General features: G+C 47.0%; 1 protein-coding gene across 8 annotated transcripts in view; it reads left to right on the forward strand.

The window, feature by feature from the left end:
• The window catches only part of ELAVL2 (ELAV like RNA binding protein 2), a 261,383-nt gene that overhangs the window by 39,464 nt on the left and 194,147 nt on the right, over positions 1-27,772 (forward strand). For 5 of the 8 annotated variants that reach the window (XM_075316739.1, XM_075316748.1, XM_075316772.1 and 2 more), the window contains exon 3: positions 11,788-12,028. In XM_075316739.1, the coding sequence (XP_075172854.1) occupies positions 11,788-12,028 (241 nt within the window). The remainder of the gene's footprint in view (positions 1-11,787; positions 12,029-27,772) is intronic. The other 3 variants (XM_075316754.1, XM_075316780.1, XM_075316763.1) reach the window with 1 other exon arrangement.

Consider the following 27,772-nt stretch of genomic DNA (forward strand, 5'->3'; position numbering starts at 1 on the left):
GCGGCGAACATCCTCCTCCTGAAGGGGGAGGGACGTTCGGCGTCACAGCGACGTCACACAGCCGCCGGCCAATAGAAGCCGAGGGGCGGAGATGAGCGGGACGTAACATCCCGCCCACCACCTTCCTTCCGCATTGCCGGCGGGACGTAGGTAAGCTGTGTTCGTCATTCCCGGGGTGTCACATGGAGCGATGTGTGTTGCCTCTGGAACGATGAACAACCGGAGCACAGAAGGAGGACAGACATTTTGAAAATGAACAACGTGTCAACGAGCAACGATAAGGTGAGTATTTTTTGCTCGTTCAGTCGTTCGGAGGTGTCACACGGTAAAACATCTCTAACTATGCCGGACGTGTGTCACGAATTCCGTGACCCCGCCGACATATTGCACGATATATCGTACCGTGTGACGCCGGCATTAGGCAAGTGCCACAAGGGAGAGTGATGCATGAATCTCACATCGCATCATCCGGCACAGCTGCACACTACTGTCTGAAAAAGAGCGACTGTGCCGGATGATGCGATGTGAGACTTGCATCGCTCTCATGTGTGGCACTGGGCTGACCCTTACAATATTCAGTAAAAAATACTGTAGTTGACGATTACTACATTATCATTTTATTGGCCCTAAACGAAGTTTATTTGTATTTCTTTCTTGGTTTACAGAAAAAAATCAGGATGCACGCACGGATGTGCTGCAAAAAGGGGTGGGTGACTAGGTGAGATGGAAAAAAAAGATGGATGGAGGATGGGAGAGGGCGCGACGGATGGAGGCGCGGCGGAGGAATGGGAGAGGGTGCGGCGGAGGAATGGGAGAGGGTGCGGCGGAGGAATGGGAGAGGGTGCGGCGGAGGAATGGGAGAGGGTGCGGCGGAGGAATGGGAGAGGGTGCGGCGGAGGAATGGGAGAGGGTGCGGCGGAGGAATGGGAGAGGGTGCGGCGGAGGAATGGGAGAGGGTGCGGCGGAGGAATGGGAGAGGGTGCGGCGGAGGAATGGGAGAGGGTGCGGCGGAGGAATGGGAGAGGGTGCGGCGGAGGAATGGGAGAGGGTGCGGCGGAGGAATGGGAGAGGGTGCGGCGGAGGAATGGGAGAGGGTGCGGCGGAGGAATGGGAGAGGGTGCGGCGGAGGAATGGGAGAGGGTGCGGCGGAGGAATGGGAGAGGGTGCGGCGGAGGAATGGGAGAGGGTGCGGCGGAGGAATGGGAGAGGGTGCGGCGGAGGAATGGGAGAGGGTGCGGCGGAGGAATGGGAGAGGGTGCGGCGGAGGAATGGGAGAGGGTGCGGCGGAGGAATGGGAGAGGGTGCGGCGGAGGAATGGGGGAGGGTGCGGCGGAGGAATGGGAGAGGGTGCGGCGGAGGAATGGGAGAGGGTGCGGCGGAGGAATGGGAGAGGGTGCGGCGGAGGAATGGGAGAGGGTGCGGCGGAGGAATGGGAGAGGGTGCGGCGGAGGAATGGGAGAGGGTGCGGCGGAGGAATGGGAGAGGGTGCGGCGGAGGAATGGGAGAGGGTGCGGCGGAGGAATGGGAGAGGGTGCGGCGGAGGAATGGGAGAGGGTGCGGCGGAGGAATGGGAGAGGGTGCGGCGGAGGAATGGGAGAGGGTGCGGCGGAGGAATGGGAGAGGGTGCGGCGGAGGAATGGGAGAGGGTGCGGCGGAGGAATGGGAGAGGGTGCGGCGGAGGAATGGGAGAGGGTGCGGCGGAGGAATGGGAGAGGGTGCGGCGGAGGAATGGGAGAGGGTGCGGCGGAGGAATGGGAGAGGGTGCGGCGGAGGAATGGGAGAGGGTGCGGCGGAGGAATGGGGGAGGGTGCGGCGGAGGAATGGGGGAGGGTGCGGCGGAGGAATGGGGGAGGGTGCGGCGGAGGAATGGGGGAGGGTGCGGCGGAGGAATGGGAGAGGGTGCGGCGGAGGAATGGGAGAGGGTGCGGCGGAGGAATGGGAGAGGGTGCGGCGGAGGAATGGGAGAGGGTGCGGCGGAGGAATGGGAGAGGGTGCCTCGGAGGAATGGGAGAGGGTGCCTCGGAGGAATGGGAGAGGGTGCGGCGGAGGAATGGGAGAGGGTGCCTCGGAGGAATGGGAGAGGGTGCCTCGGAGGAATGGGAGAGGGTGCCTCGGAGGAATGGGAGAGGGTGCCTCGGAGGAATGGGAGAGGGTGCCTCGGAGGAATGGGAGAGGGTGCCTCGGAGGAATGGGAGGGGGTGCCTCGGAGGAATGGGAGGGGGTGCCTCGGAGGAATGGGAGAGGGTGCGGCGGAGGAATGGGAGAGGGTGCGGCGGAGGAATGGGAGAGGGTGCGGCGGAGGAATGGGAGAGGGTGCGGCGGAGGAATGGGAGAGGGTGCGGCGGAGGAATGGGAGAGGGTGCCTCGGAGGAATGGGAGAGGGTGCCTCGGAGGAATGGGAGAGGGTGCCTCGGAGGAATGGGAGAGGGTGCCTCGGAGGAATGGGAGAGGGTGCCTCGGAGGAATGGGAGAGGGTGCCTCGGAGGAATGGGAGAGGGTGCCTCGGAGGAATGGGAGAGGGTGCCTCGGAGGAATGGGAGAGGGTGCCTCGGAGGAATGGGAGGGGGTGCCTCGGAGGAATGGGAGGGGGTGCCTCGGAGGAATGGGAGAGGGTGCCTCGGAGGAATGGGAGAGGGTGCCTCGGAGGAATGGGAGAGGGTGCCTCGGAGGAATGGGAGAGGGTGCCTCGGAGGAATGGGAGAGGGTGCGGCGGGCAGCAGATCGTGGAGGGTGAGAGGGGGGGACAGAAAATGAGGGAGGGTGAGAGAGGGGGGGACAAAAAATGAGGGAGGGTGAGAGGGGGGGACAGAAAATGAGGGAGGGTGAGAGAGGGGGGGACAGAAAATGAGGGAGGGTGAGAGAGGGGGGGACAGAAAATGAGGGAGGGTGAGAGAGGGGGGGACAGCAGATGAGGGAGGGTGAGAGAGGGGGGCACGGAGGGGGCAGCGTCTGATGGGGAGAGCGGTGGCAGATGGAGGGGGCTGCAGCAGATTGAGGAGATCGGTGGTGGATCCGTGGCAGTGGATTGGGGGCAGGGGTGGGCGATTGGGGGGGGCAGGGGCTTACCAGGGCACTTGCAGGGATTACACAGACTGAGTGAAGCTGAGGGGAGCGGTCACCGGCCCCAGATCCACGGTGATTAGAGAGATCGGTCACAAGGCCGGTCTCTCCAATCAGAGCTGGGGGCGGGTGAAGCAGCGATCACCCAGCTCCAGCCAATGATCAGTGCTAAAGCTGCACTGATATGGCTGGATTTCAATGTTTCAGCCATTTTCAATGGCTTAAATATTAGTGGCGAACGCCGCTCAGCCAATCACAGCCTCCGTAGGTCCGGGAAGGAGGCACCACCCCTCTTGAGGTCAGACAGAGGTCCCCTCCATCCCCAATCTAAGGTTTGTGTTAACCGATCGCACTCACCGGGGCTTCGGGGCCGCAATTTCGCCATGACGTACTGGGTACATCATGGGTCGTTAAGCACCATGTCACCATGACGTACCCAGCACGTCATGGGTCGTTAAGGGGTTAAACACTAGGGGAAGCAGCTATTGAAATCCTACTGAAATCCCACTGTAGAAAAAGCCTGGATTACAGCTTCAGTAAAGTGGGCAAAATCTGCTCTCCTGTGTGTGATGTCACCTCCCCCTCCCAATCTGGGTGTTTCCAAGGAATAATAGAGAATGAATTTTAGGATTACAGTGCGGAGCCATTTTGCTGGTGACCAGAAATGTCTTGTCACCAAGGACAGCAGGAGTATCACACAGGATAGGATTAGATACACAGCTCAGCAGACAGTATCACACAGGATAGGAATAGATACAGCTCAGCAGACAGTATCACACAGGATAGGATTAGATGCAGCTCAGCAGACTGTACCACACAGGACAGGATTAGATACACATGTCAGCAGACAGTATCACACAGGATAGGATTAGATACATAGCTCAGCAGAAAGAATCACACAGGAGAGGATTAGATACACGGCTCAGCAGACTGTACTACACCGGAGAGGATTAGATACACAGCTCAGCAGGCAGTATCACACAGGAGAGGATTAGATACACAGCTCAGCAGGCAGCATCACACAGGAGAGGATTAGATACACAGCTCAGCAGGCGGTATCACACAGGAGAGGATTAGATACACAGCTCAGCAGATGGTACCACACAGGACAGGATTAGATACACAGCTCAGCAGGCAGTATCACACACAAGATAGGATTAGATACATCTCAGCAGGCAGTATCACACAGGAGAGGATTAGATACACAGCACGGGGGGAGGGAAGCGGGGGGTGTCATTGGAGACTGTAGCAGCAGCAGGGGAGGGGCGCAGGTACTCACACACTGCTCTCCATGCATGCCCGCAGCGGCTGCAGCGAGGAGATTGGGGGGTTTCATTGGAGCATTGGAGACTAGCAGCGGCGGGGGGAGGGGCGCCGGTACTCACATGCTCTGCATGCGCACACACACACAGCTCTGCTGCATGCACGCTGGCAGCGGCGGTGGGTGGGGGCGGGAGTGAGGCTGGGTAGACTGGGGGAAGGGGTATCATTAGAGATGGTAACGGCGGGGGGAGGGAAGAGGAGGCGCTCCGATGCCCCGTACTCACACATCTTGGCTGGTGACAGGGGTAAAGTGGAGCAAACGACATACGCTGTGAGCTCCACAATGATGGCGCTGATCTGCTCCCTCTGCTGTGATCTGCACAGCCCAGGGGGACGTCCAAGTCGCAGCAGACGCCTTCTCTAATGTTACTGAATGGGGTCGGAGCTCGATTATGAGTCTTTGTCCAGGGGACTGCCATAAAGGAGGTGAGAAACTGTCGTTACAGACACCAAATCCAAGATGGCAACCCCCAGTGCCTTCAGTAAAATTAGAATTAAATAAAAACTAAATAAGGAGTGATTTTAATTTTGTATTAATACCTGATTTTTATAATCTCTATTATTAATACAAAAATAAAAAACCGCAACACCCTTCCTTTAATTCTGCTACATATTGTAGTGGAGAACTAGGGAAAAAGTCTAAATGCAGTGAAATTGCAAAAAAAGTGCAATTCCACAATTTTTATTTTGCTGTCCACACTGCATCTTTTGTTGGCTGCATCTTGGCTGTGTTTTTCAAGATGCAGTATGTCAATTCTTTTTTTTTTTTTTTTTTTGCATTACCGTGTTTTTGAGCCCTTCAGTCAATGGATTTCACTTACAAAATGCATTGGGCAAAACGCTGTTAAAATGTACCGTATATGCCGGCGTATAAGACGACTGGGCGTATAAGACGACCCCCAACTTCTGCCCTAAAAATATAGAATTTGGGATATACTCACTGTATAAGACTACCCCGCTCCCAAATGAAAAAAAGTCTGCTTTGATTGCAACATGTTAATTTTAATTCCGCGAGAGCCGTACAATAATGTTTTTAAAGGGCCATTGACAGATCAATCGCTCCAATGTTCACTTAGTACAGCAAGGAATGCTCCTCCCTGCTGTATAAAGCCACAACTGGACTGAAACAATGGTACTACACTCTGCTACAAACAGACACACACAACTCTGCTACAAACAGACAAACACACACAACTCTGCTACATACAGACAAACACACACAACTCTGCTACATACAGACAAACACACACAACTCTGCTACATACAGACAAACACATACAACTCTGCTACATACAGACAAACACACACAACTCTGCTACATACAAACACACACAACTCTGCTACATACAGACAAACACACACAACTCTGCTACATACAAACACACACAACTCTGCTACATACAGACAAACACATACAACTCTGCTACATACAGACAAACACACACAACTCTGCTACATACAGACAAACACACACAACTCTGCTACATACAGACAAACACAACTCTGCTACATACAGACAAACACATACAACTCTGCTACATACAGACAAACACATACAACTCTGCTACATACAGACAAACACATACAACTCTGCTACATACAGACAAACACACACAACTCTGCTACATACAGACAAACACACACAACTCTGCTACATACAGACAAACACACACAACTCTGCTACATACAGACAAACACACACAACTCTGCTACATACAGACAAACACACACAACTCTGCTACATACAGACAAACACACACAACTCTGCTACATACAGACAAACACACACAACTCTGCTGCTCTGTGGGGCCTGCACCCGCGGCTCGGCGGGTACAGCACCCGCGGCATCGGCGGGGGGGGGATTGGCAGGGCATACATCTGGGGGGTTAGAAGCAGCTCACCGGGGCCCATAATGGGGAGGCGGGGAGGGCATTTACCCGATTAGGTCACGGTGGAGAGGGGGCCCACACAGCGCCGGACAGAAGCTCGCCTCCTTCATCTGTGGGACTGAGAAGGCGGTAGCTCCGCCCACAGATGAAATTCAAAACAGGATGTCTGCGCGCCTTAAAGTGACGGCGCCGCAGATTGCTGCCGAGGACTGCGGTCCCCGGAACTCGGCCGGGGGCAGCAGAACTATAAAGGCGAGTGGGCCCCGGCCAAGGGACAGGAGAACTGACGAGGCCGAGTGGGCCCCCCCGGCTCTCCAGGGCCCCGGCATTTGCCCATAGACAGGTAGGAGCCCTGTCTGCGAGCCAGATACGGCCATCAAAAGAGCCATATCTGGCTCGCGAGCCATAGGTTCCCGACCCCTGCTGTATGATATATACCGTATTTTTCGCTTTATAAGACGCACCTGATTATAAGACGCACCCCCAAATTTGGTGAAGGAAAAGAGAATTTTTTTTTTTTAATGTTAAATGGGGTCCATCTTATAATGCCAGTGTCCCTCTAACAAATCATATAGGGTATATGTCCCTCATAGCCCCCCATCCTAAAATTAGCCCCCTTAATCTGGATATGGCCCCCTTATATTGAATATAGCCCCCTTGTGATGGCACACGTTCCCCTGTGCTGCCTATGGTCACCTATGGATTGCACACGTTCCCGTGTTAGATAACGCCCCCATGCTGCTGCCCATGGCCCCTATAGATCGCACAAGTCCCCCTGTGTTAGATATCGCCCCCATAGTGCTGCCCATGGCCCCTATAGATCGCACAAGTCCCCCTGTGTTAGATATCGCCCCCATAGTGCTGCCCATGGCTCTTATATAGATCGCACAAGTCCCCCTGTGTTATATATCGCCCCCATAGTGCTGCCCATGGTCCCTATAGATCGCACAAGTCCCCCTGTGTTAGATATCGCCCCCATAGTGCTGCCCATGGCCCCTATATAGATCGCACAAGTCCCCCTGTGTTAGATATCTCCCCCATAGTGCTGCCCATGGTCCCTATAGATCGCACAAGTCCCCCTGTGTTAGATATCGCCCCCATAGTGCTGCCCATGGCCCCTATATAGATCGCACAAGTCCCCCTGTGTTAGATATCTCCCCCATAGTGCTGCCCATGGTCCCTATAGATCGCACAAGTCCCCCTGTGTTAGATATCGCCCCCATAGTGCTGCCCATGGCCCCTATATAGATCGCACAAGTCCCCCTGTGTTAGATATCTCCCCCATAGTGCTGCCCATGGCCCCTATAGATCGCACAAGTCCCCCTGTGTCAGATATGGCCCCTAGGCTGCTGCCCAAAGTAAAATAAAACCCTCTTTCCTTATCTCCTCCAGTGCTGAGCTCCCTCCTGTCTGGCTCCGTGCTTCTGTTCTTCCACTTCCTGGTTCTCAGTGCGGTCATGTGATCGGCACAGCAGCCTGAGCTCTCTGCCTGCCTGATCACAGTGGAAGCAGGGACACGGGGAGAAACGCTGCAGGGGTAAGTAAAGCTTTTTTATTTTAGAATGAGCAGCAGCCTGGGGGCCAAATCTAACACAGGGGTGGGCATGTGCGATCACACTGGGACGCAGGCTCATATAATATGCACCGCTGCCCCAGCCCCTCACTGCGTGCGATTTCAGCACCATTGGAGATGGACAGCAGCGGTGCATATTATATGAGCGGGTGCAGGAGATCAAAGGCTGCAGCCCGCAGCGTTCCCCTGTGCTCCAGAGCTGCTGCCCCCACCTCCCCTGGACGCTGCAGTGTACATATATATATACACCCCCCCCCGTATATCCGGCGTATAAGACGACCCCCCACTGTAGCCATTATTTTAAGGGGGTAAAAAGTCGTCTTATACGCCAGTATATACGGTATTCGTTTGTGTCTTTGCCACGGGTGCGTTTTCAGAAAATGAGATGCATTCTCAAGATGCACTCAAAACGCACATAACAAAAGATGCCCTGTGTGAACATAGCATTAGAGGACTTCAAGCCTGCACTATCTGAACGCTTCTGCTGTTCAGAGCAATGCTTCAGCATCCCTCTAAACAGCAGAAATGTTTTCCTGTGAATGCCAGCATTCACGGTAAGTGAGTCATGACAGCAAGAAAGGTAATCCGTTGATTCTCGGCTCTCAACAACCTGTCATGGGGCCGCCAATTGCGGTGGGAAATTGTGCAATTCCTGCTGGCACTTGTTAGATCAGGTTGTCAAGAGTTTGACAGCATGATCCATCTAGTTAAAAAATGTAGGTGGATCTCCGATCCACCTGCACCTGTTAGCGGCACATGTTAGGTGATAAGATCAGCAGACATGTGCAGGGCATAATGCCAGCTCACCGAGCAAGACCGCGTTAAAGGGACACATGACCAATGATGTATAGGTATGGGCTTAAGTAAATAACAGCACACACCCCTACAGCATGCTGTCCTTAGATTGCATAGCAAAAACCTGCTGACAGATTTCCTTTTAAAGCTTCAAATACATGTATTTTAAGTTTTAAAAAACAAAATACAGTACATTTGGACAGCCCCTTTTAAAGTATTATTCAGGTTAAGCAGTTTTTCTGCTATAGTTAATAGCGGGAAATTACCTCAGGCCCCATGTGTACTTGTGCTGGGTCAATCTCTGGAGAAAGGCTGACATCTAGCAAAATCAATACCGCGATGGACATTGATTTAAATTGGTGTGATATGTTTTTCTTCACATCAGCCTCACGTGCAAGTAATTGCCACAGCTGCACACCTAGCTATAGTCAGCAGTAGGGGCTGCCAGAATCAGAAATGCCGAAAAAGGTAGTCTGGCACCAAGCCTTTTTAAGGAGTACACCCAAAACCAAAGGTGAAGACAAATCTGGTCATTAAAGGGAACCTGTCAGCAGTTTTGGGGCCTATAAGATGCGGTCACCACCAGTGACCTCTTATATACAGCATTCTACCATGCTGTATATAAGAGCCCAGGCCACTGTGTAGAAGGTAAAAATCACTTAATAATACTCACCTAAGGGGCATTGCAGTGCAGACTGGTCGGATGGATGTTTGTTCTCCGGTACCAGTGCCTCCTCTTTCAGCCATCTTTGTCCTCTTTCTTCTGAAGCCTGGGTGCATGACGCGTCCTACGTCATGTACAGCAGACTGCATTGAGGTCCTGCGCAGGCGTACTACAATACTTTGATCTGCCCTACTCAGGGCAGATCAAAGTGTCCCTGCGCAGGCCAGCCAGTGTCTACTTGTGTGGCTGACATAGAACGCGTCATGCACCCAGGCTTCAGAAGGAGGACAAAGATGGCCGAAAGAGGAGGCGCTGGTACCGGAGAATAGACACCCCCATCCGACCAGTCTGCACCGCAACGCCCCTTACGTGAGTATTATAAAGTAATTTTTACGTTCTGTACAGCGGCCTTGGTTCTTATATACAGCATCTTAGAATGCTGTATAGAAGAGGTCACTGGAGGTGGCCGCAGCTTTATAGGCCCCCCAGCTGGTGACAGGTTCACTTTAAGAAATTCAGGCACCAGATGTCATCACTTGTGTCTTCAGAATTTCTCTGTCATCTAATCTAGTTTTCACTTAGTTTACTTACAATATGACATATAGTGCACAAAGCTTTTTTGTTTTTTCTTTTCTTTAAAAAAGCCGTCCGCTCTCCTAACATGTCTAACAGCTCTCCTGGAAGATAACTATTCTTCAGCAACTTTTTTTTTTTTTTATTATTCAGAACTTTGCATTGTACTTTCCGCCCCTACACAATCTTATTGTTCTCCTATTAACAAGGGGATTAATAACGGTTGTTTTACTCCTACATTTCTAGGAGAAATAATAACATCATAATGCTGTGCTGTATGAAAGCTTTCTGGTGTTTTTACTGAGAATACAAGTATGTACTATATAAGGCTGCTTTCACACATCCGTTTTTTGCAGTGCGGCTCAATCCGGCTCAAAAACCTATGCAATGGATGTGGCGAAAAAAACGGATCCGTTGCTTAAGTTTTTCCATGTGGCCCCTCCGTTTTTTGACGGATGTGGCTTGATACTGAGCATGCGCCGTTTAAAAAACCATGTCAGGCGGCCAGATGCGTTTTTTGCCGCAAGACGCAGCATCCGGCGTCCATAGGCTTGCATTGTAAATCGCGCCGGATCCGGCGCAATGCGTTTTTACGCCACACAAAAAAAGTGCCAGGCAACGTTCCATCCGGCCACCACATGGGCTAAATATGCCGCATCCGGCAAAACCGGACTCAACGCAAGGCCATGCAGCACACGGCGCTGATGCAAGTCTATGCGGAAAAAACGCAACCGGCGGCAAAAAAAAAAGGTTGCGTTTTTTCTGCAAAGAGCTGTATTGTGCCGCTCAGCAAAAACCGGATGTGTGAAAGCAGCCTTACATGTCAGGTGAGCGGACAGCTTCAGTTGTATCCACCATGAGAAGGTATTCCCAACTTAAGCTATACTCCCAATCAAAAGTTGTGAAAGTAACTTTTCTTTAAAATAACAGAGGTTACATATCTATGTAGATGCCAATGTCCCTTTGACTGCAGGTGAAATAAAGATTGTGGTGACCAAGCCTAGTTCCTCACCCCCTCACTGCTTCTCCTAGCTATCCTTCTGGAATGCCTTTACTTTTATGTTTTATGGGCAGCATTGGGCCACTGCTCATGTCCAGAGCTCTCCAGAAGTAAAAGTATAGTTCATTTGCAATAATGGGAATGACAGGGTACTGATGGGAGCAGATGATTTAGTAGGAGAGCCTCTAATTGCTTTTCTCCTTTACTGTGAAACCTTTCAGATGTGGTATATTGGAACTAGGAAACTCCGTGTGCTTCTGTGCCGTGCGCAGACACGTTCATCATTACTGTATAATAAAAAGATTGTGTGGGCCAGATGTAGGCACTGAATGAGCTGCAGCTCCATTCAAAGTTTAGAGGATGATGCCCTACGGCAGTACTTCTGTCCTTATGATGCCCTAATGAAGTATGTCTCTTATCCTTGTGATGGCCTACTGCATGCAGTACATCTATCCTTCTGATGCCCTACTGCAGAGCATCTACTGTCCTTGGGATGCCGTCCCTGGCTAAATGGCTATTCCTGACCAACCTGGCCATTACAGGGTGTTGTGTAATGTTATTTACGGCATGCCAAACATGTAGGAGAATCCATAGCAGTTTGTCTATTTTTCTACTTTTGGAGACAGCAATGATGAGAGATGCACAAATGAGCCACCGTCTCCAAGTCACACCAAATGTATAATTTGGCAGTATACATTATTAGTCTAACAGTTTTTCATTCTTCAGAGATATTTCTAAGACTGCTGGTTTATTACAACTTCTTCAGGAGCAATGTTTATTAATTTGTGTTTATTAAAAAGGTACTTGGGCTTGAGTAATGCACGTTACTGATTGTATATGTTGAAAGTTCCAATACAAATTAGTCCTGACAGCTTTTTTTCTTCTTCTTTCCTCCATTCTATCTTGTTAGCAGGTAATTGCTGCCATGGAAACACAGCTGTCCAATGGTCCCACTTGCAATAACACAAACAACTGTCAAAACTCCATAAACAACTGCGCATCTCCAGTGGACTCCAGCAATACCGAGGATAGCAAGACCAACTTGATAGTGAACTACCTGCCTCAGAACATGACTCAAGAGGAACTAAAAAGCTTGTTTGGGAGCATTGGAGAAATCGAATCCTGTAAACTAGTTAGAGACAAGATAACAGGTATGCATTGTTAAATCTCAAGCCTTTCTGCATGTTTAGATTTTTTTTTTCTTTCATTTAACAAACACCACCAATAATGGTTTTAGATGACCTTTTTGCAGGGGGGCAAAGGCTCAACATAATCTGTCCAACCTCTGTTATTTTCCATATTCAGGTCTTTGAAAAGTAAAGCAGGATCTTAAAGGGGTTATCCAGGAATAGAAAATCATGGCTACTTTAAGAAACAGTGTTGCCAATGAACTATTTAGGTTGTACATGATCAGGAGTTGCATTGTTTGTAATCCGAACAATCCTTTTAAACATGGGCAACTAGACTACTTCACTTTTGCATCAGTTATGTTTTACCAACTTGTTTGTGTTTAACTTTTTTTTTTCTTAGCAACTATGCATTATTTATTTTCACAGTATGGGGTTTAGTGCTATTTAAAGAGGTTGTATCATCTTTTTGAATGCTTGCTATTCATCTGGCAAGTGTTGCTTGGAAGCTTGCTACATCTAGCCAGTTTCAGTGGTATTTGGCTGTTCTGCTGCTGTAAAGACAAAGCTGCCTCTGTTAACACCATTGATCAGGGCTCAATTCGGGGCAGGAGCCCAGCCATGCTGTCCGAACTGTCAATCATCAAAAGCGCAACAGTCAACAAGCAGGAAATTGGGAAGCATTTCAGACACAACCCCTCTAAGTTATTCTGAAAATACTAGTATGTGCCAATATTACAGCTGATTACCTTAGTGTGAATGAAGTTTATTTTGGAGAAGTGGAGTTTGCTAGATAAGCCTTTGTAATGCTGTTAACAGAGATCTTGTCATAAAAAATGTGACGCAGAGCCAAAGTTTGTTTTTTAATTCCCCTTTTTGGCACATTTAGGAGTTGTTCACTGTAGAAATGCTTGACTTCAAGATTGTTCAACCTTTTCTGCTTTGAGGGATACATTGTTTTATTAACCCCTTCACGACCTTGGAAAAATCGATCCGTCATGGAGCGTGTCAGGTTAAGCCCCACCCCCTGCCACGGGCAGGCGGCGGCGGTCGGCACACATAGCTGTTTTCAACAGCTGACATGTGTTCCTGCATGTTGCGAGTGGAATCGCTTCAACTCGCAACATTTAACCCCTTAAATCTCGCTGCCAAAGTCTAGCAGCGAGATCTATATGCGCGTGGCCATGATTTTTACTTACCGCCGCTCCCACCGGAAGTCACGTGAGTGATCACGTGACTTTCGGTGGTTGCCATCGTAGCACAGGGTCATGTGATGACGCCTGCAGCTATGATGTTTCACTTTTGTTTTCCCTCGGCCCGGAGCAGAGGGAAACAGGAAGTGACTGTATCTGCTGTTTACAGCTGTATAGCTGTGATCAGCAGATAGATGAGAGCGATCGGATTGTTGATCGCTATAGCCCCCTAGGGGGACTAGTAAAATAAAAAAACGTAAAAGTTCAAATCACCCCCCTTTCAACCCATTGAAAATTAAAGGGTTAAAAAATAAATAAATATACACATATTTGGTATCGCCGCATTCAGAAATGCCTGATCTATCAAAATATAAAATCAATTAATCTGATTGGTAAACGGCGTACTGGCAAAAAAATTCCAAACTCCAAAATTACGTTTTTTGGTCGCCGCATGTTTTACGCAAAATGCAATAACAGGCGATCAAAACGTAGCATCTGCGCAAAAATGGTACCATTAAAAATGTTAGCTCGAGACGCATAAAATAAGCAGTCAATGAGCCTCAGATCCCGAAAAATAAGAAAGCTACGTGTTTCAGAATATGGCGCAAAACATGCGCCACTTTTATTGGACAAACGTGTGATTTTTTTTTTAACCCCTTAGATACAAGTAAACCTATACATGTTTGGGGTCTACAAACTCGCACCACCTGAGGCATCACATAGATACATCAGTTTTACCATATAGTGAACACGGTGAATAAAACATCCCAAAAACTATTGTGTGATCACTTTTTTTTGCAGTTTTTCCACACTTGGAATTTGTTTGCTGTTTTCCAGTACACTATGGTAAAACATATGGTTTCATTTAAAAGTACAACTCGTCCCGCAAAAAACAAGCTCTCATATGGCAAGATTGACAGAAAAATAAAAGTTACGGCTCTCGGGAAAAAAAAGGAACAAAAACGGAAAGTGCCTGGGGGCTGAAGGGGTTAAACCATTCAATGGGGCTGCAATAAGTGTGGTATTATTCCTTGAGATTTATTTGGCCAAATTGAAAGGATATGCCTTAAAAATTGATGGGTGAGTTTTCCACTTCTAGGGCTGTCCATTTTTCAGGAAAATGAAGGACTTTTTCTTCCCTAGTTAGCACTTTAAAAAGGAGGAGGCCAAGTTTGCAACTGTCTCTTCCTGAGCAAATGTCTGTTTTGCCAACAGTCTAGCATTTCACAACTCCCATAAACTAAAGCGAAAGCTATATCCATGTAGTTTCAACAAATTTTGCATAAATCAGTAGTACAAGGGGATATGAACCTTTTGCAATAGGTCTTAAAAGATAAATTTCCTTATTTCTCCATGTATGAGTGTCTACAGCTCTGAAAAATGACTTAAATCCATCTAGGTCAAAGCAAGATGGATTGCCACCTCAACGAAGTATCTACGTAAGTGAGTTACACTTGCCACAGTGAGACACAGGCAAATCCAGCGGCAGCATATAGCAAATTTATTTCACTTCAGTGCTGGATTTATGGCCACATGGCTATGAATTGCATTACATTTTCTTCCATGCTGATTCTGCTTGTGTGCTACAAAGAAAAATGAGCAGTATGCAATCTGTGTACAGTACACATCATAGGAACCAGTCTACGACCACGGTCTCTGACAACTAAACGTTTGAGGTGACAAATACTTGAAGGGAATATGTCACCAGGTTTTTGCTACCTCAAATGAGAGCAGGAAAAGGTAGGAACGAGACCCTGATTTCAGCAAGGGATCACTTGATGGGGTGAAGCAGTTGTCAGAGCTTTTAGATATAGCATAGCTCAGAGAGCTAACCCCGCCCACACTCTGTTGACATTGAGCTGCTTATCAGAAGGGACAGTGGTCAGTCTAGCAGGTGTGTGAGTAGTCTGGGCAGTGATGATTTGGTGATGAAGTAAACAGCACACAACTTAAGTGACACGTTACTGAAAATTAGCCCCTATTTCCGGTCTTCACATTACATAGCAAAAATCTACTGACAAATTCCCTTTAGGAGTTTAGTTTAAAAATACCTCTATCAGTCATTTTCATTAAAAAGTTAATCATAACTTGGATCAGCAATATAATTTTGTCAGTGTTTTAAAGCAATGGTCAAGACTTTTTTCCAATGTTTCTAAAATAAAAAGGACATGTAGCAACTTTGCAGTTATCCTCTGTTCACGTTTCGTTCATAAAATCAGCAGCCTGTGCCATTCTTTTTCAAACGGAAGCAGAGGGTCCCCAATGATTTTATCAGTTTGTCTAAAAAGTCCGGCGTGCAGAATTTTTTCTTCAGTTCTAAAAATAAACTGAAACCAGAAAGAAACAATCAATCATTATGGAACATCTGCTATTTGAAATACAACTGCACAGGAAGCTAATTTTATTTGTTTAATGGGGACAGCTTCTTAAAGTTATGCATACCTTCATAAAAGGGTATTGTTGAATAGTGGGTATAAATACAATTTATATTCATACTTGCATTGAGTGCTTGTGACGTTACTTCTGACTTTTGTCCAGTCAGACGTTACAGGCACAAGGTGGCGCCAAAAAAGAATAAAAATGCTGAAGGGTGAGTATAAGACAGAGGGCCGTGGACTGAGGTATTTCCCATCTCTAATATCCTATCCCAATATGTAGTAGGTGTAATAATAAAACAGGCATGCAAATTTAGGTTTAAGAATATTTTTTTCTAATCCAGTGACTAATTCTTAGGTTTTCTTTTGCCCGGATTTAAAAAAAAAAACCCACACAACAAAAGAACAAAACCCTTTTATAGTTAACCATCACTTATGCATTTTTACACAAAACAAGTGTAAAACTATGTACAAGCGAGATTAATAAGAAAAATCTTTATTGCAGCCAAGTATTTACACACTTATATATATATATATATATATATATATATATATATATATATATATATATATATATATATATATATATATATATATATATATATATATATTTATTGATATATTGATATATTTATTGATATATTTATTTATATTATATATATATATGTGTTGCCCATTCATTCTGCAACTTTTATTTTTGGCAATTGAATTCTTGTGCCTTTTTTTTTCCTCTTCAAAGCTTCTCTTGATACCTTTTCTCCTATAGAAGGTCTACGGATCTTTTCTGTGAAGTATCCAGCAATATCACCCCGCTGTGTTAACGTTCTATTTACCTTAGTATCGTCGTTCCATCCTCGATCATATCCTGATGAAAGCTTTCTCCTTGCTCTTCGCCAACGGCACCAAGGTTGTCAGGAAAATAGTACAAATGGGAATGTAAAAATGTAATTTCGAATTCATCATCAGACAACCCAAGGCATTTAAAAGTTTCAGCGTGTTCTCTATGATACTTAAATTTTGGATCTTTGTTGTTGCCTAGAAATTTCTTCACTTTAAAAGAAACCCAAGCCCTTTGTTTTGAATGCTTCCTCCTTCATGTGTTTTTGAATACCTGCACCCACAAAAATACCTTTTTAGTCTTGCTTCTGATATTGCATCTACCCAAAAATGGTATCCGTAAAAACGTCAGCTCAGAGCACAAAAAATAGCTCAGCCAAAAATCACAAAATTAAAATAAATTTTAGTTCTCAGAATATAATGCCAAAGCAATTTTTTTTTTCACCACCTTAATAAAAAAAACTATATATGTGTGGTGTCTACTAGCGATGCAAAATCCAAGAGAAAATCAAGAAATCGTAAAAATGTTAATGGGGGGAAAGTCCTGTCTAAAAAGTGACTGTGAATGACATTAAAAAAAGTTAAACTGCTCAAAGAGGTATTCATTTTATTTAATAAAACTTATTAAAAATGAATTACAAGCACATGAAAGGCACCATAAGGCTACATGCCAGTTTGCATCATTTTTTGTTGCGTTTTTTGGTGCAGTTTTGTTGTCAAAAAGTTCTCACACTTGACTTCCCTGCAAAGTCTATGAGAATTCAGATTTGCTGTGCGCACGTTCCAGTTTTTTGTCTGCAGTTTGTCAGACTTCTGGCAAAAAAAACTGCAGCATGTCCCATCTTGCGTTTTTGGCTTGCTTCTACTGAAAAAACCCCGCATCAAAAACGCATGGTCATAAACGCAGCATCATTACTAGTGGGTTTTTTTTTTTTTTATTAGCTAGTGACTGCCTATAAATTTGCTGCTGCCCCTTATGGTGATGTTGTTCACATGTTTGTAATTCCTTTTTAATGTTGAGTTGTTTAATAAAATGTATACCTTTTTGAGCAGTCCAACTCTATTTTCTCCTATTTGAATGTTTGGTGTCTACGTACTCGTACTGACCTGAAGAATCATATTGCAAGGTCCGTTTCACCATACAGTGAAAATGGAAATTAAAATAAAACAACCTAAAACAATTGGAATTGCACTTTTTTGCAGTTTCACCACACTTAAAATATTTTCACATTTCAGTACATTATATGGTAACATACATCGTATCCTTCAAAAGCGTCATTCAACAACTCACCCTCCTCCCCAAAACAAGTCCTCATATGGTTATATTGATGGAAAAATAAGTTATCGCTCTTGGAAGAATGAGAATAAAAAATAAAAAATTGCGAAGTTGATAAGAGGTTAATGTGGAGTGGTGGCAGGAGAACTTTAGTGGGATCAACTTAAACTTCCGCAACTGTTCTTCAGTCCAGGTTGCAAAGATGTTCTCGATGGCCAACTTTTTTGGCTCCAGTGAGGAGTCATTTCCCGGCGGTCTCATTCACACAAATAGCATGGGTACTTCGTGTATCCTCCTTGCTTCCAAAGTCTAAATTCTCATAGTTAACCTTGAAGTGCACAGAATGCATACTTACTGCCATTGTGCTGTAGCAGCTTTCAGGCTTTGTTTTTTCTTGACATATTGTACTTCATGATAGTGGGAAATTTAGACCGATATTTTTTGCATTTATTTGTGGAAAATAAATTTAACAAATTTTGAAAATTTAGCAATTTTTAAACTTTTAATTTTTTATATCCTTAAACTACAGAGATATGTCACACAAATTAGTTCATAAATAACTTCCCACATGTCTACTTTACGTCAGGAAAAGTTTTGACACATACATTTTGTTAGGAAGTTAAAAGGTTTCAAAGTTTATCAGCAATTTCTCATTTTTCCAACACCATTTACATACCGTATTTTTTTGGATTATAAGACGCACTTTTCCTCCCAAAAATGTGGGAGGAAAATGAGGGGTGCGTCTAAAAATACGAATGTAGCTTACTGGGGGTCGTGGAAAAGGGATCACAGGAGACAGGGGCAATGCTGTGCTTCTCTGTACAGCGGCCGGTGAGGCACTGGCCATTCTGAAGTTTTCGGCAGTGATTACTTCAAATAATGGCCCCAGAGTTGGCGCGTGCACATATGACGCGGTCGGCTCAAGATCTCATCTGCACACGCCGCCTCCGGGCGCCATTTGTTTAAAATCCTCATTGCTGACGTTGTCAGAATTGCCTCGCAGCTCCAGGGCAGAGCTGAGACCGCAGCCCGAGGGCAGCGCTAAGACCCCTTTTTTTTTTTTTTTCTCTTAATTTGGGGTGCGTCTTATAAAACAAAAAAAGTACTTTTTTTTATGTTGGGACCACATCACATTTGAATTGACTGTAAAAGGCATAGGTGACAGAAAATACCCAAAAGTGACACCAATCTTAAAGCTGCACACCTCCAAGTACTCAGAATCACACCCAAGAAGTTTATTACCCCTTTAGGTCCTTCACAGGAACTAAGGCAATGTGGAAGGAAAAAATGAATTTTACTTTCTCACAAAATATTACTGAAATTTTGCATTTTCACAAGGGTAACCAGAGAAAATGCAGCATACAATTAATTGTACAATTTCCTCTGAGAATGCCAATACCCCATATGTAGTGGAAATCTACTGGTTGGGTGAATGTCAGGGGTGGGAAGGGAAGGAGCAGCATTTGAATTCTAGAGTGCAAAATTGTCACGAATTGTTAGCGGGCGCCATGTCCCGTTTGGAGAGTCCCTGATGTGTCTTAACAGTGGGGCGCCCACACAAGCAACCCCATTTTTTAAACTAGACCCCTTAAGGAATTTATCTAGATGTGTGGTGAGCACCTTGAACCACCAGGTGCTTCACAGAATTTTATAACGTTAAGCCGTGAAAATGAAGAAATACATTTTTAACCACAAAAATGTAGCTTCAACCCTAACTTTTTCAAATTCACTTGGGGAACAGGAGATAATGCACCTTACAATTTGTTGTGCAATTTCTCCTTAGTTCGCCAATATTCCATGTGTGGTCGAAAACTACTTTTAAGGCACAGTACAAAGTGAAGGGATGGAGCGCTGTATTTGAGTTCAGATTTAGCTGGAATGCTTTGTGGGTGTCATGTCACATGTTGCAGAGCCCATGAGGTGCCATAACATCAGAAACACCCCACAAGTTTACTCCATTTTACACACTGCACCCCTAAATGAATTCATTCATCCAGGGGGTGCAGTGAGCATATTGACACTACAGGTGTGTAACAACATTTTATACTGTTGGGTGATGAACAAAAAATAAAATTTTACATTTTATAAATGTATCGCTGTAACCTTACAGACCCGAAGAATAAAGCTGCCTTAACTTTTACGCTGGGGTAAAACACCAACATTCCTGAATTTCTGTTTCTTCATGATTCTGCTTCACAAAAAGCCTTCGAGAATTGTGGTACCAATAAAAACTCTAACTAATCCCGCAAAAAACAAGCCCACACATGACTGTCGGCAGAAAAAAAACCTCAAAAAACTATAGCCTTAACACCTTTATTATGTAAACAAAAAAAAAGCGTTTAGTGTGATAGCAGCCAAACCTAAAATAACTAAATCTGGTATCGCTGTAATTGTACTGACTGGAGAAATAAAGGCATCTAATCACCTATACCGCACGGTGAACAGTGTAAACAAAGTCAATTCTAAATGTCAGAAAAAATTTGTTACGACAAAATTCCCAACTGAAAATTTACTGTAATGAGACAAACTGAGTCACTTTGACCTCACGTCTCACCTGTGGTCTGACGGAGTCCATCTTTTTACAAGTCTTTTTAGGCGTGCACAAAAGTGAGATCAACAGTAGTTTTGTTCACCTTTGAAAAGACAAACACCGCTGAACAGAGTCGAGAGTAACTCTGCTGCCTAATTAGTGAATGGATCTGTTGGGGGTTTCACTTGAATTACATATTTCGAAGATGTAGATTGAAACCCTGATGTAAGCGCTCAGCATAGATCACAGGATAAATGTTGACTGATCCACAATCTTCTGTTCTCGAATAGCATTCAACTTAACCCACAAAAACATATGGTCCCACTCAGGTCCGTCAGCAGTTAACGGAAATATAGGGGGTTTCATGTTACTGGTACCACAAAGGCCCTGGAAAACCTCTTACACTTACACTCAAAAAATAGCAGATTTATCTCCTATCTGACATGTTTGATCATGACAGGTAAGAGAGAAATCGTTTTATATTACTGGCGCTGTCATTTACTTTAACGTGATCATCGGTGTACGGTATATACCGGTTATCACATGACTGGGGCCCGGAAAAACCAGCCTGAATCATGATCTCCAGGGTCTCAGCTACCCCAGGTAGCTGAAATCCCGGAGATTTTCCGTCGCTAGGGGCCCTACAGGCTTAATTTGAAAGAGCGTCTCAAAGTGTTGGAACAAAATAAGTACCCTACAAGTCCGACGTTTTGAGACGTTAGGCAGTCGTTATGGGGGTTAATTTGGTTTCCTATGGCAAATTGTGTCTAGCAGTTTATATCTACCGCACCACTTTTGGCTGTAATGGCCGGAACTCTGCTGTCGGGAAATCAGAGTCCCTGGCGGCAATTGCGCCGGACACAGCGACGATGCCCTTGTGATTGCCAGGATGAATACATATGTCTTAGGTTGGGAACTACTCCATTTCTAGGATGAATGTGGAAGTCCAAGGTTGTGAAGGTGTTAATATAGAACCTAAACGTTCTGCAGAATGTTTAGGAAAGTCCAAGTTTCTGACAATATCGTTTAATTTGAGGTGTGAAAAAAGCTGTGGCTCTTTTGGACTGGCATGAAAATGTACATCAGAATCCTGCTTTTTATGTTCTGAATCCTGTATCTTCGTTTCTCCGGCGGTGAAGGGACAGGTATTCCTGGACTGTGAGGTACAGAGCGAATCGCTGATGGGAGGTCAGGTATAGAATCTCCTTATTTCTAAGGTTGGATCCTTCCATGTTGCACATACAAAAGTAGCAGTCCTCACCGTGATTTGCAGTTCCCTCCAGATCATAGGTACGCCAAAACTAAAGCTTTCCTCTCTTTAGACCACTACGAAAGCTTTCTCCTCTTTAGACCACTATCATAGTTCTACACAAACAGAACACACTACATGTGGAGCCACGACGTGTCCTGATCACTTAGTTTTACTCCAAAATATAATTAATACACTTTTCTAACGACATCTATAATGTTCAGAATGTTTCTTTACCACAAAACCGCAAAAGTTTCGGGTGAATTATGACACCCCCTTGTAGCCATTTTTATCATGTTATAAACAGAAGCTAAATCCACCACAACCACTAAATCCTGAAAGGAATCGTGGTAAGCACAGCAGCACACTCTTATGCACTCTGTGTAAAAGAAAATCTATCTTCTCTTAACCAATCACAGCGCAGCTTTAATTTCTTATACGGCTGAGGTAAAGTGAAAGCTGTGCTCTGGTTGCTATGGACAACACCACACTAATGAACTGTGACCAAAAAAAAAATCTGTACAGTCCACTACCAATCACAGCGCAGTTCTCATTTATTCTGCTGAGGCCAAATGAAAGACATGCGATGACTGGATGCTCTACCACCACATCTTAAAGCTGGGTTAAGAAAATCTTCTTTGCCCACAGCAGCCAATCACAGCTTAGTGTCCATTAATTTCTAACCAATCTAATGACACCAAAATCATCCACCAAAGGCCATGCAAAGGCTTCAAAGTATGGGCAAGAAAAAGCTTCTGAGTCAGTGTTTGGGAAAAACTGTACGTGGGACAGTTTGTCTATTTTTTATTATGGGGTCATGCCCTCTCTGCACTCCCAGTTACTTTAGGTAGCTTTAATGCTCTGTTAGCAGGTCCTTTTCCAGTCCATATGAGGTCAGGTTTGACACAGAAAGGCATTCACTATTTTAGGACTCATTTGAGAGATTCACCGTAACATGGTAACTGGGTTCAAATAAAATTGACTCCTTTTATCCAAGTATCTTTTTTTTTTTTTTCTTCTAAAATATATTTTCAAATTTTTTTTGAAGGGGTAATGCATGTTCACCTTCCTGCGTTCACGGTTTGCATCCTTAAGCTTTTTTTTTCCCTCTTGCTTGAATGCAACTGTTATTGTGATAGTACATGTCCTTGTACAGTCACACGGCCATTACATATTACATAGCAGGCACACATTCACTACTCACATAGTTAGGGATATTTGGCTTTCGGATGAAATTCACGGAAAACCTAAAAAGTCCATGCTACAGTGATATCATGAAAGTAGTGCATATAAGTAAAACCATGTAATGGTGATTTCCTAATCTCAAACAATTGAAACAATAGCAAACAGTGGTGGGTATACATCCCACAAAAAAGTCAATGTCTCAAGAACTTGTCATGGAGCCTTGACCATCAATTACAGCTTGACAATAACAACTCCTGCTTTTCACAAGTAGAGTTACTGTCTGCTGAGGCATGGCGTCCCACTCTTAAAGGCCGCCCTTTATTTGAGGTTCTGGGGTGCAGAGTTATGAGCCTGTACACAGTGACTCCATAGGTTTTCTTTGGGATTCAGGTCTGCTGAAAGAGCAGGCCACTCCATTTGAGGTACTCGAGTCTCCAGCAGCCATTCTCTAATGATGCGACCTCGATGAGCTGCAGCATTGTCGTATGTGAAGATAAAATTAGGCCTGTGTTTGTGCAGAGGCACAATGACTGAATTGATGATATTAAGTATTAGGGTCTTGTAATTGTACAGTTCACAAAGTGTAGGGCAGTTCTGTATAGACTAGACACACCTGCCCATATTGTAACACCACCACCAAAGGCTCATCTGGTGAAAACCGTGTCTAAAGCATAGAGCTCTCCTTAACGCCTTCAACCTCATTGGCGACCATCACTTTCTTCAGCGCTCTATTGGGAGACCCAGACGATTGGGGTATAGCTACTGCCCTCCGGAGGCCACACAAAGCACTACACTAAAAAGTGCAAGGCCCCTCCCCTTCTGGCTATACCCCCCCGTGGTATCACGGGTACTCCAGTTTTCAAGCTTTGTGCGAAGGAGGTCAGACATCCACGCATAGCTCCACAGATTTTAGTCAGCAGTAGCTGCTGACTATTTCGAATGGAAGAAAAGAGGGCCCATATAGGGCCCCCAGCATGCTCCCTTCTCACCCGTTGATGGTGTTGTAAGGTTGAGGTACCTATTGCTGGTACAGAGGCTGGAGCCCCACATGCTGTTTTCCTTCCACATTCCCTTGTAGGGCTCTGTGGAAGTGGGATCCTGCCGGCCTCAAAGCTCTGACGCCGGGCTCCATCCACAGACCCATAGAACCTGGTGGATGCCGAGCAGGAGTACCATCAGGGACATGGCCCTGCATCATACAGGTACTCTGTGTCCCCGGCAGGCACAGACACACTCCGGGCTGGCTGGGTGTTGTAGTGCGCCGGGGACCGTAACGCTAGAGCTAGTGTTCCTACAGTTTAACTGGGGGACTTTTTTCTGTGTGTGGGAACGCAGCGCCGACCCCCGCTGGACCGGCGGCGCTGCTGTGACTTTTAGTTCGCCGGGGACACGCCGACCGCGCTTTTACGGCGGTGGCGTTTATAAATCTAGTCCCCGGCTTTTGCGGCCTAGGACGCCGGCAGCTCCGATTCGTTCCCGCCCCCACCCTGTCAATCAGGGTAGGGGAGAGACGCTGTTTCACGGCAGCGACGAGGGCTGGAGCCTGATTTACATGCTCCAGCCCTCTCACTAGGCACAGAGGGAAGCAGGCTTCCCGCTCTTAGCCAGGAACGCCCAGGGCCCGCCCCCCCTCCTCTCTCAGGACGCCGGCAGCCATTACATGCATGTCTGGCTGGAGGAAGGACGCAAGGCTCTGGGAGACCTGGACTAGGGGGCTTTGGAGATCACACACCCGCTCTTAAGCGGGCGGTAAGCGGCTTTTCAGCTGGCCCCTCTAGTGCCTCAGTGTGTATTGGTGTACTGTGTCACTGGACATATATATATATTTCCTTATTGCTTGCACTGTGAGGTCGCTTCCTGGCTGTATACCCAGATCACTCTGAGGAGGCAGCAACATGTCATCCGCAAAACGCAAGGCTGCCAAGGCTAGGGCTGTGTACACTGCGTGTGCTGCATGTGGGGCTGCTCTACCAGCAGGCTCCAAGGACCCCCATTGTGTGCAATGCTCAGACCCGGTGCTGCTTCGCCAGCCGGAGTCAGGAGAGATAGTGACCCAGGCTGAGACGCCTGTAAGTCCTGCCCCGGTGTCAGGGACAGACTTTGCAGTTTTTGCGGGTAGTATGTCTGTGACTATGGCAAAAATCCTTGAAACTTTGCAATCCATGCCTGGGGCTCAGTCTATGGACACGGCGAGGTCTCTGTCCTCTAATCCCCCTCAGTTGGATTTAATCCAGACTGCAAGGGGGTCCCCGGCTTCACAGGCTGAGTATTATGACTCAGATGATAGCCCCAGCCACCCTAAGCGAGCTCGCTGGGAAAGACCCTCAACGTCATCACACTGCTCAGGGTCTCAGCGCAATCAGTCTCCCTGTGATGCGTCTGATGAGAGTGATCAGGAGTCTTATCCTGGAACCCCTCTCAATCTGGATACCCCGGATGGGGACGCCATGGTAAACGATCTTATCTCAGCCATCAATAGACTGTTAGATATTTCTCCCCCAGCCCCTTCAGCAGAGGAGGCAGCTGCAGAGCAGGAGAAGTTTCGTTTCCTCTATCCCAAGCGTAAATTAAGTGCTTTCTTGGATCACTCTGACTTCAGAGAGTCAATCCAGAAACACGACGCTCATCCAGAAAGGCGTTTCTCTAAACGTTCTAAGGATACACGTTTTCCTTTTCCCCCTGATGTGGTCAAGCGCTGGACCCAGTGTCCAAAAGTTGACCCCCCGATTTCCAAACTTGCAGCTAGATCCATAGTTGCAGTGGAGGATGGCGCTTCACTTAAGGATGCCAATGACAGACAGATGGACCTTTGGTTAAAATCTGTCTATGAAGCTATCGGCGCGTCGTTTGCTCCAGCATTCGCAGCCGTATGGGCACTCCAAGCTATTTCAGCTGGTTTAGCAAAAGTGGATGCTATCTTACATCCAGCGGTGCCGCAAGTGGCGTCCCTTACCTCGCAGATGTCCGCGTTCGCGTCTTACGCTATCAATGCGGTCCTAGAATCTACCAGCCGCACCTCAATGGCGTCCGCCAATTCGGTAGTTTTGCGCAGAGCCTTGTGGTTAAAGGACTGGAAAGCAGATGCTGGTTCCAAAAAATGTTTAACCAGCCTGCCTTTATCTAGAGATAGACTGTTTGGCGAACCATTGGCTGACATCATTAAACAGTCCAAGGGTAAAGACTCTTCTTTACCCCAGCCCAGAACAAGCAAACCTCAGCAGAAAAAGTGGCAGCAGAGGTTTCAGTCCTTTCGAGGTTCGGGCAAGACACAATTCTCCTCGTCCAAAGGGACTCAGAGGACGCAAAGAAGCTCAGATTCCTGGCGGGCTCACGCGCGCCCCAAGAAAGCAAATGGAGGAACCGCTTCCAAAGCGGCCACCTCATGACTTCCAGCTCCCCCCCTCCGCATCTCCGGTCGGGGGCAGGCTCTCCCGCTTTTCCGTCATTTGGATGGCACAGGTCAAAGACCGGTGGGTGACAGACATTTTGTCGCGCGGGTACAGAATCGAGTTCAGTTCTCGTCCTCCAGCTCGGTTCTTCAGAACCTCCCCACATCCAGACCGAGCAGATGCCCTGCTGCAGGCGGTGGACTCCCTAAGAGCGGAAGGAGTAGTGGTTCCTGTACCGCCTCAGGAACAAGGGCGAGGGTTTTACTCCAATCTCTTTGTGGTTCCAAAAAAGGACGGCTCGTTCCGTCCTGTTCTGGATCTAAAGCTGCTCAACAAACATGTGCACGCCAGGCGGTTCCGGATGGAAACCCTCCGCTCTGTCGTGGCCTCAATGTCTCAAGGAGACTTCCTTGCCTCAATAGACATCAAAGATGCTTATCTCCACGTGCCAATTGCTACAGAACATCAACGTTTTCTACGTTTTGTGATAGGAAACGAACATCTTCAGTTCGTAGCTCTGCCATTCGGTCTGGCGACAGCCCCACGGGTTTTCACCAAGGTCATGGCGGCAGTGGTAGCAGTCTTGCACTCTCAGGGACACTCGGTGATCCCTTACCTAGACGATCTACTTGTCAAGGCACCCTCTCAAGAGGCATGCCAACTCAGTCTACATGCTACACTGGAGACTCTACAGACGTTTGGATGGATCATCAACTTTCCAAAGTCGAATCTGTCTCCGACACAGTCACTAACGTATCTTGGCATGGAGTTCCATACTCGAGCAGCGAGAGTGAAGCTTCCGCTGAACAAGCAGCGGTCACTACAGACAGGGGTGCAATCCCTCCTTCAGGGCCAGTCGCACCCCTTACGGCGCCTCATGCACTTCCTCGGGAAGATGGTGGCAGCCATGGAAGCAGTTCCCTTTGCGCAGTTTCATCTGCGCCCACTTCAATGGGACATTCTCCGCCAATGGGACGGGAAGTCAACGTCCCTGGACAGGAAAGTCTCTCTTTCCCAGACGGCCAAGGACTCTCTACAATGGTGGCTCCTTCCCACCTCATTGTCTCAGGGAAGATCCTTCCTGCCCCCATCCTGGGCAGTGGTCACGACAGATGCGAGTCTGTCAGGGTGGGGAGCAGTGTTTCTCCACCACAGGGCTCAGGGGACGTGGACTCCGCAGGAGTCCACCCTTCAGATCAATGTTCTGGAAATCAGAGCAGTGTATCTTGCCCTACTAGCCTTCCAGCAGTGGCTGGAAGGAAGGCAGATCCGAATTCAGTCGGACAACTCCACAGCGGTGGCATACATCAACCACCAAGGGGGGACACGCAGTCGGCAAGCCTTCCAGGAAGTCCGGCGGATTCTGATGTGGGTGGAAGCCACGGCCTCCACCATATCCGCAGTTCACATCCCCGGCGTAGAAAACTGGGAAGCAGACTTCCTCAGTCGCCAGGGCATGGACGCAGGGGAATGGTCCCTTCACCCGGACGTGTTTCAGGAAATCTGTCGCCGATGGGGAGTGCCGGACGTCGACCTAATGGCGTCCCGGCACAACAACAAGGTCCCGGCATTCATGGCGAGGTCGCGCGATCAAAGAGCTCTGGCGGCAGACGCATTAGTTCAAGATTGGTCGCAGTTCCGGCTCCCATACGTCTTCCCACCTCTGGCACTCTTGCCCAGAGTGTTACGCAAGATCAGATCCGATTGCAGCCGCGTCATACTCGTCGCCCCAGA

The sequence above is a fragment of the Anomaloglossus baeobatrachus genome, chromosome 1 (assembly GCF_048569485.1).
Source record: "Anomaloglossus baeobatrachus isolate aAnoBae1 chromosome 1, aAnoBae1.hap1, whole genome shotgun sequence".
In the NCBI taxonomy this organism is placed as follows: Eukaryota; Metazoa; Chordata; class Amphibia; order Anura; family Aromobatidae; genus Anomaloglossus; species Anomaloglossus baeobatrachus.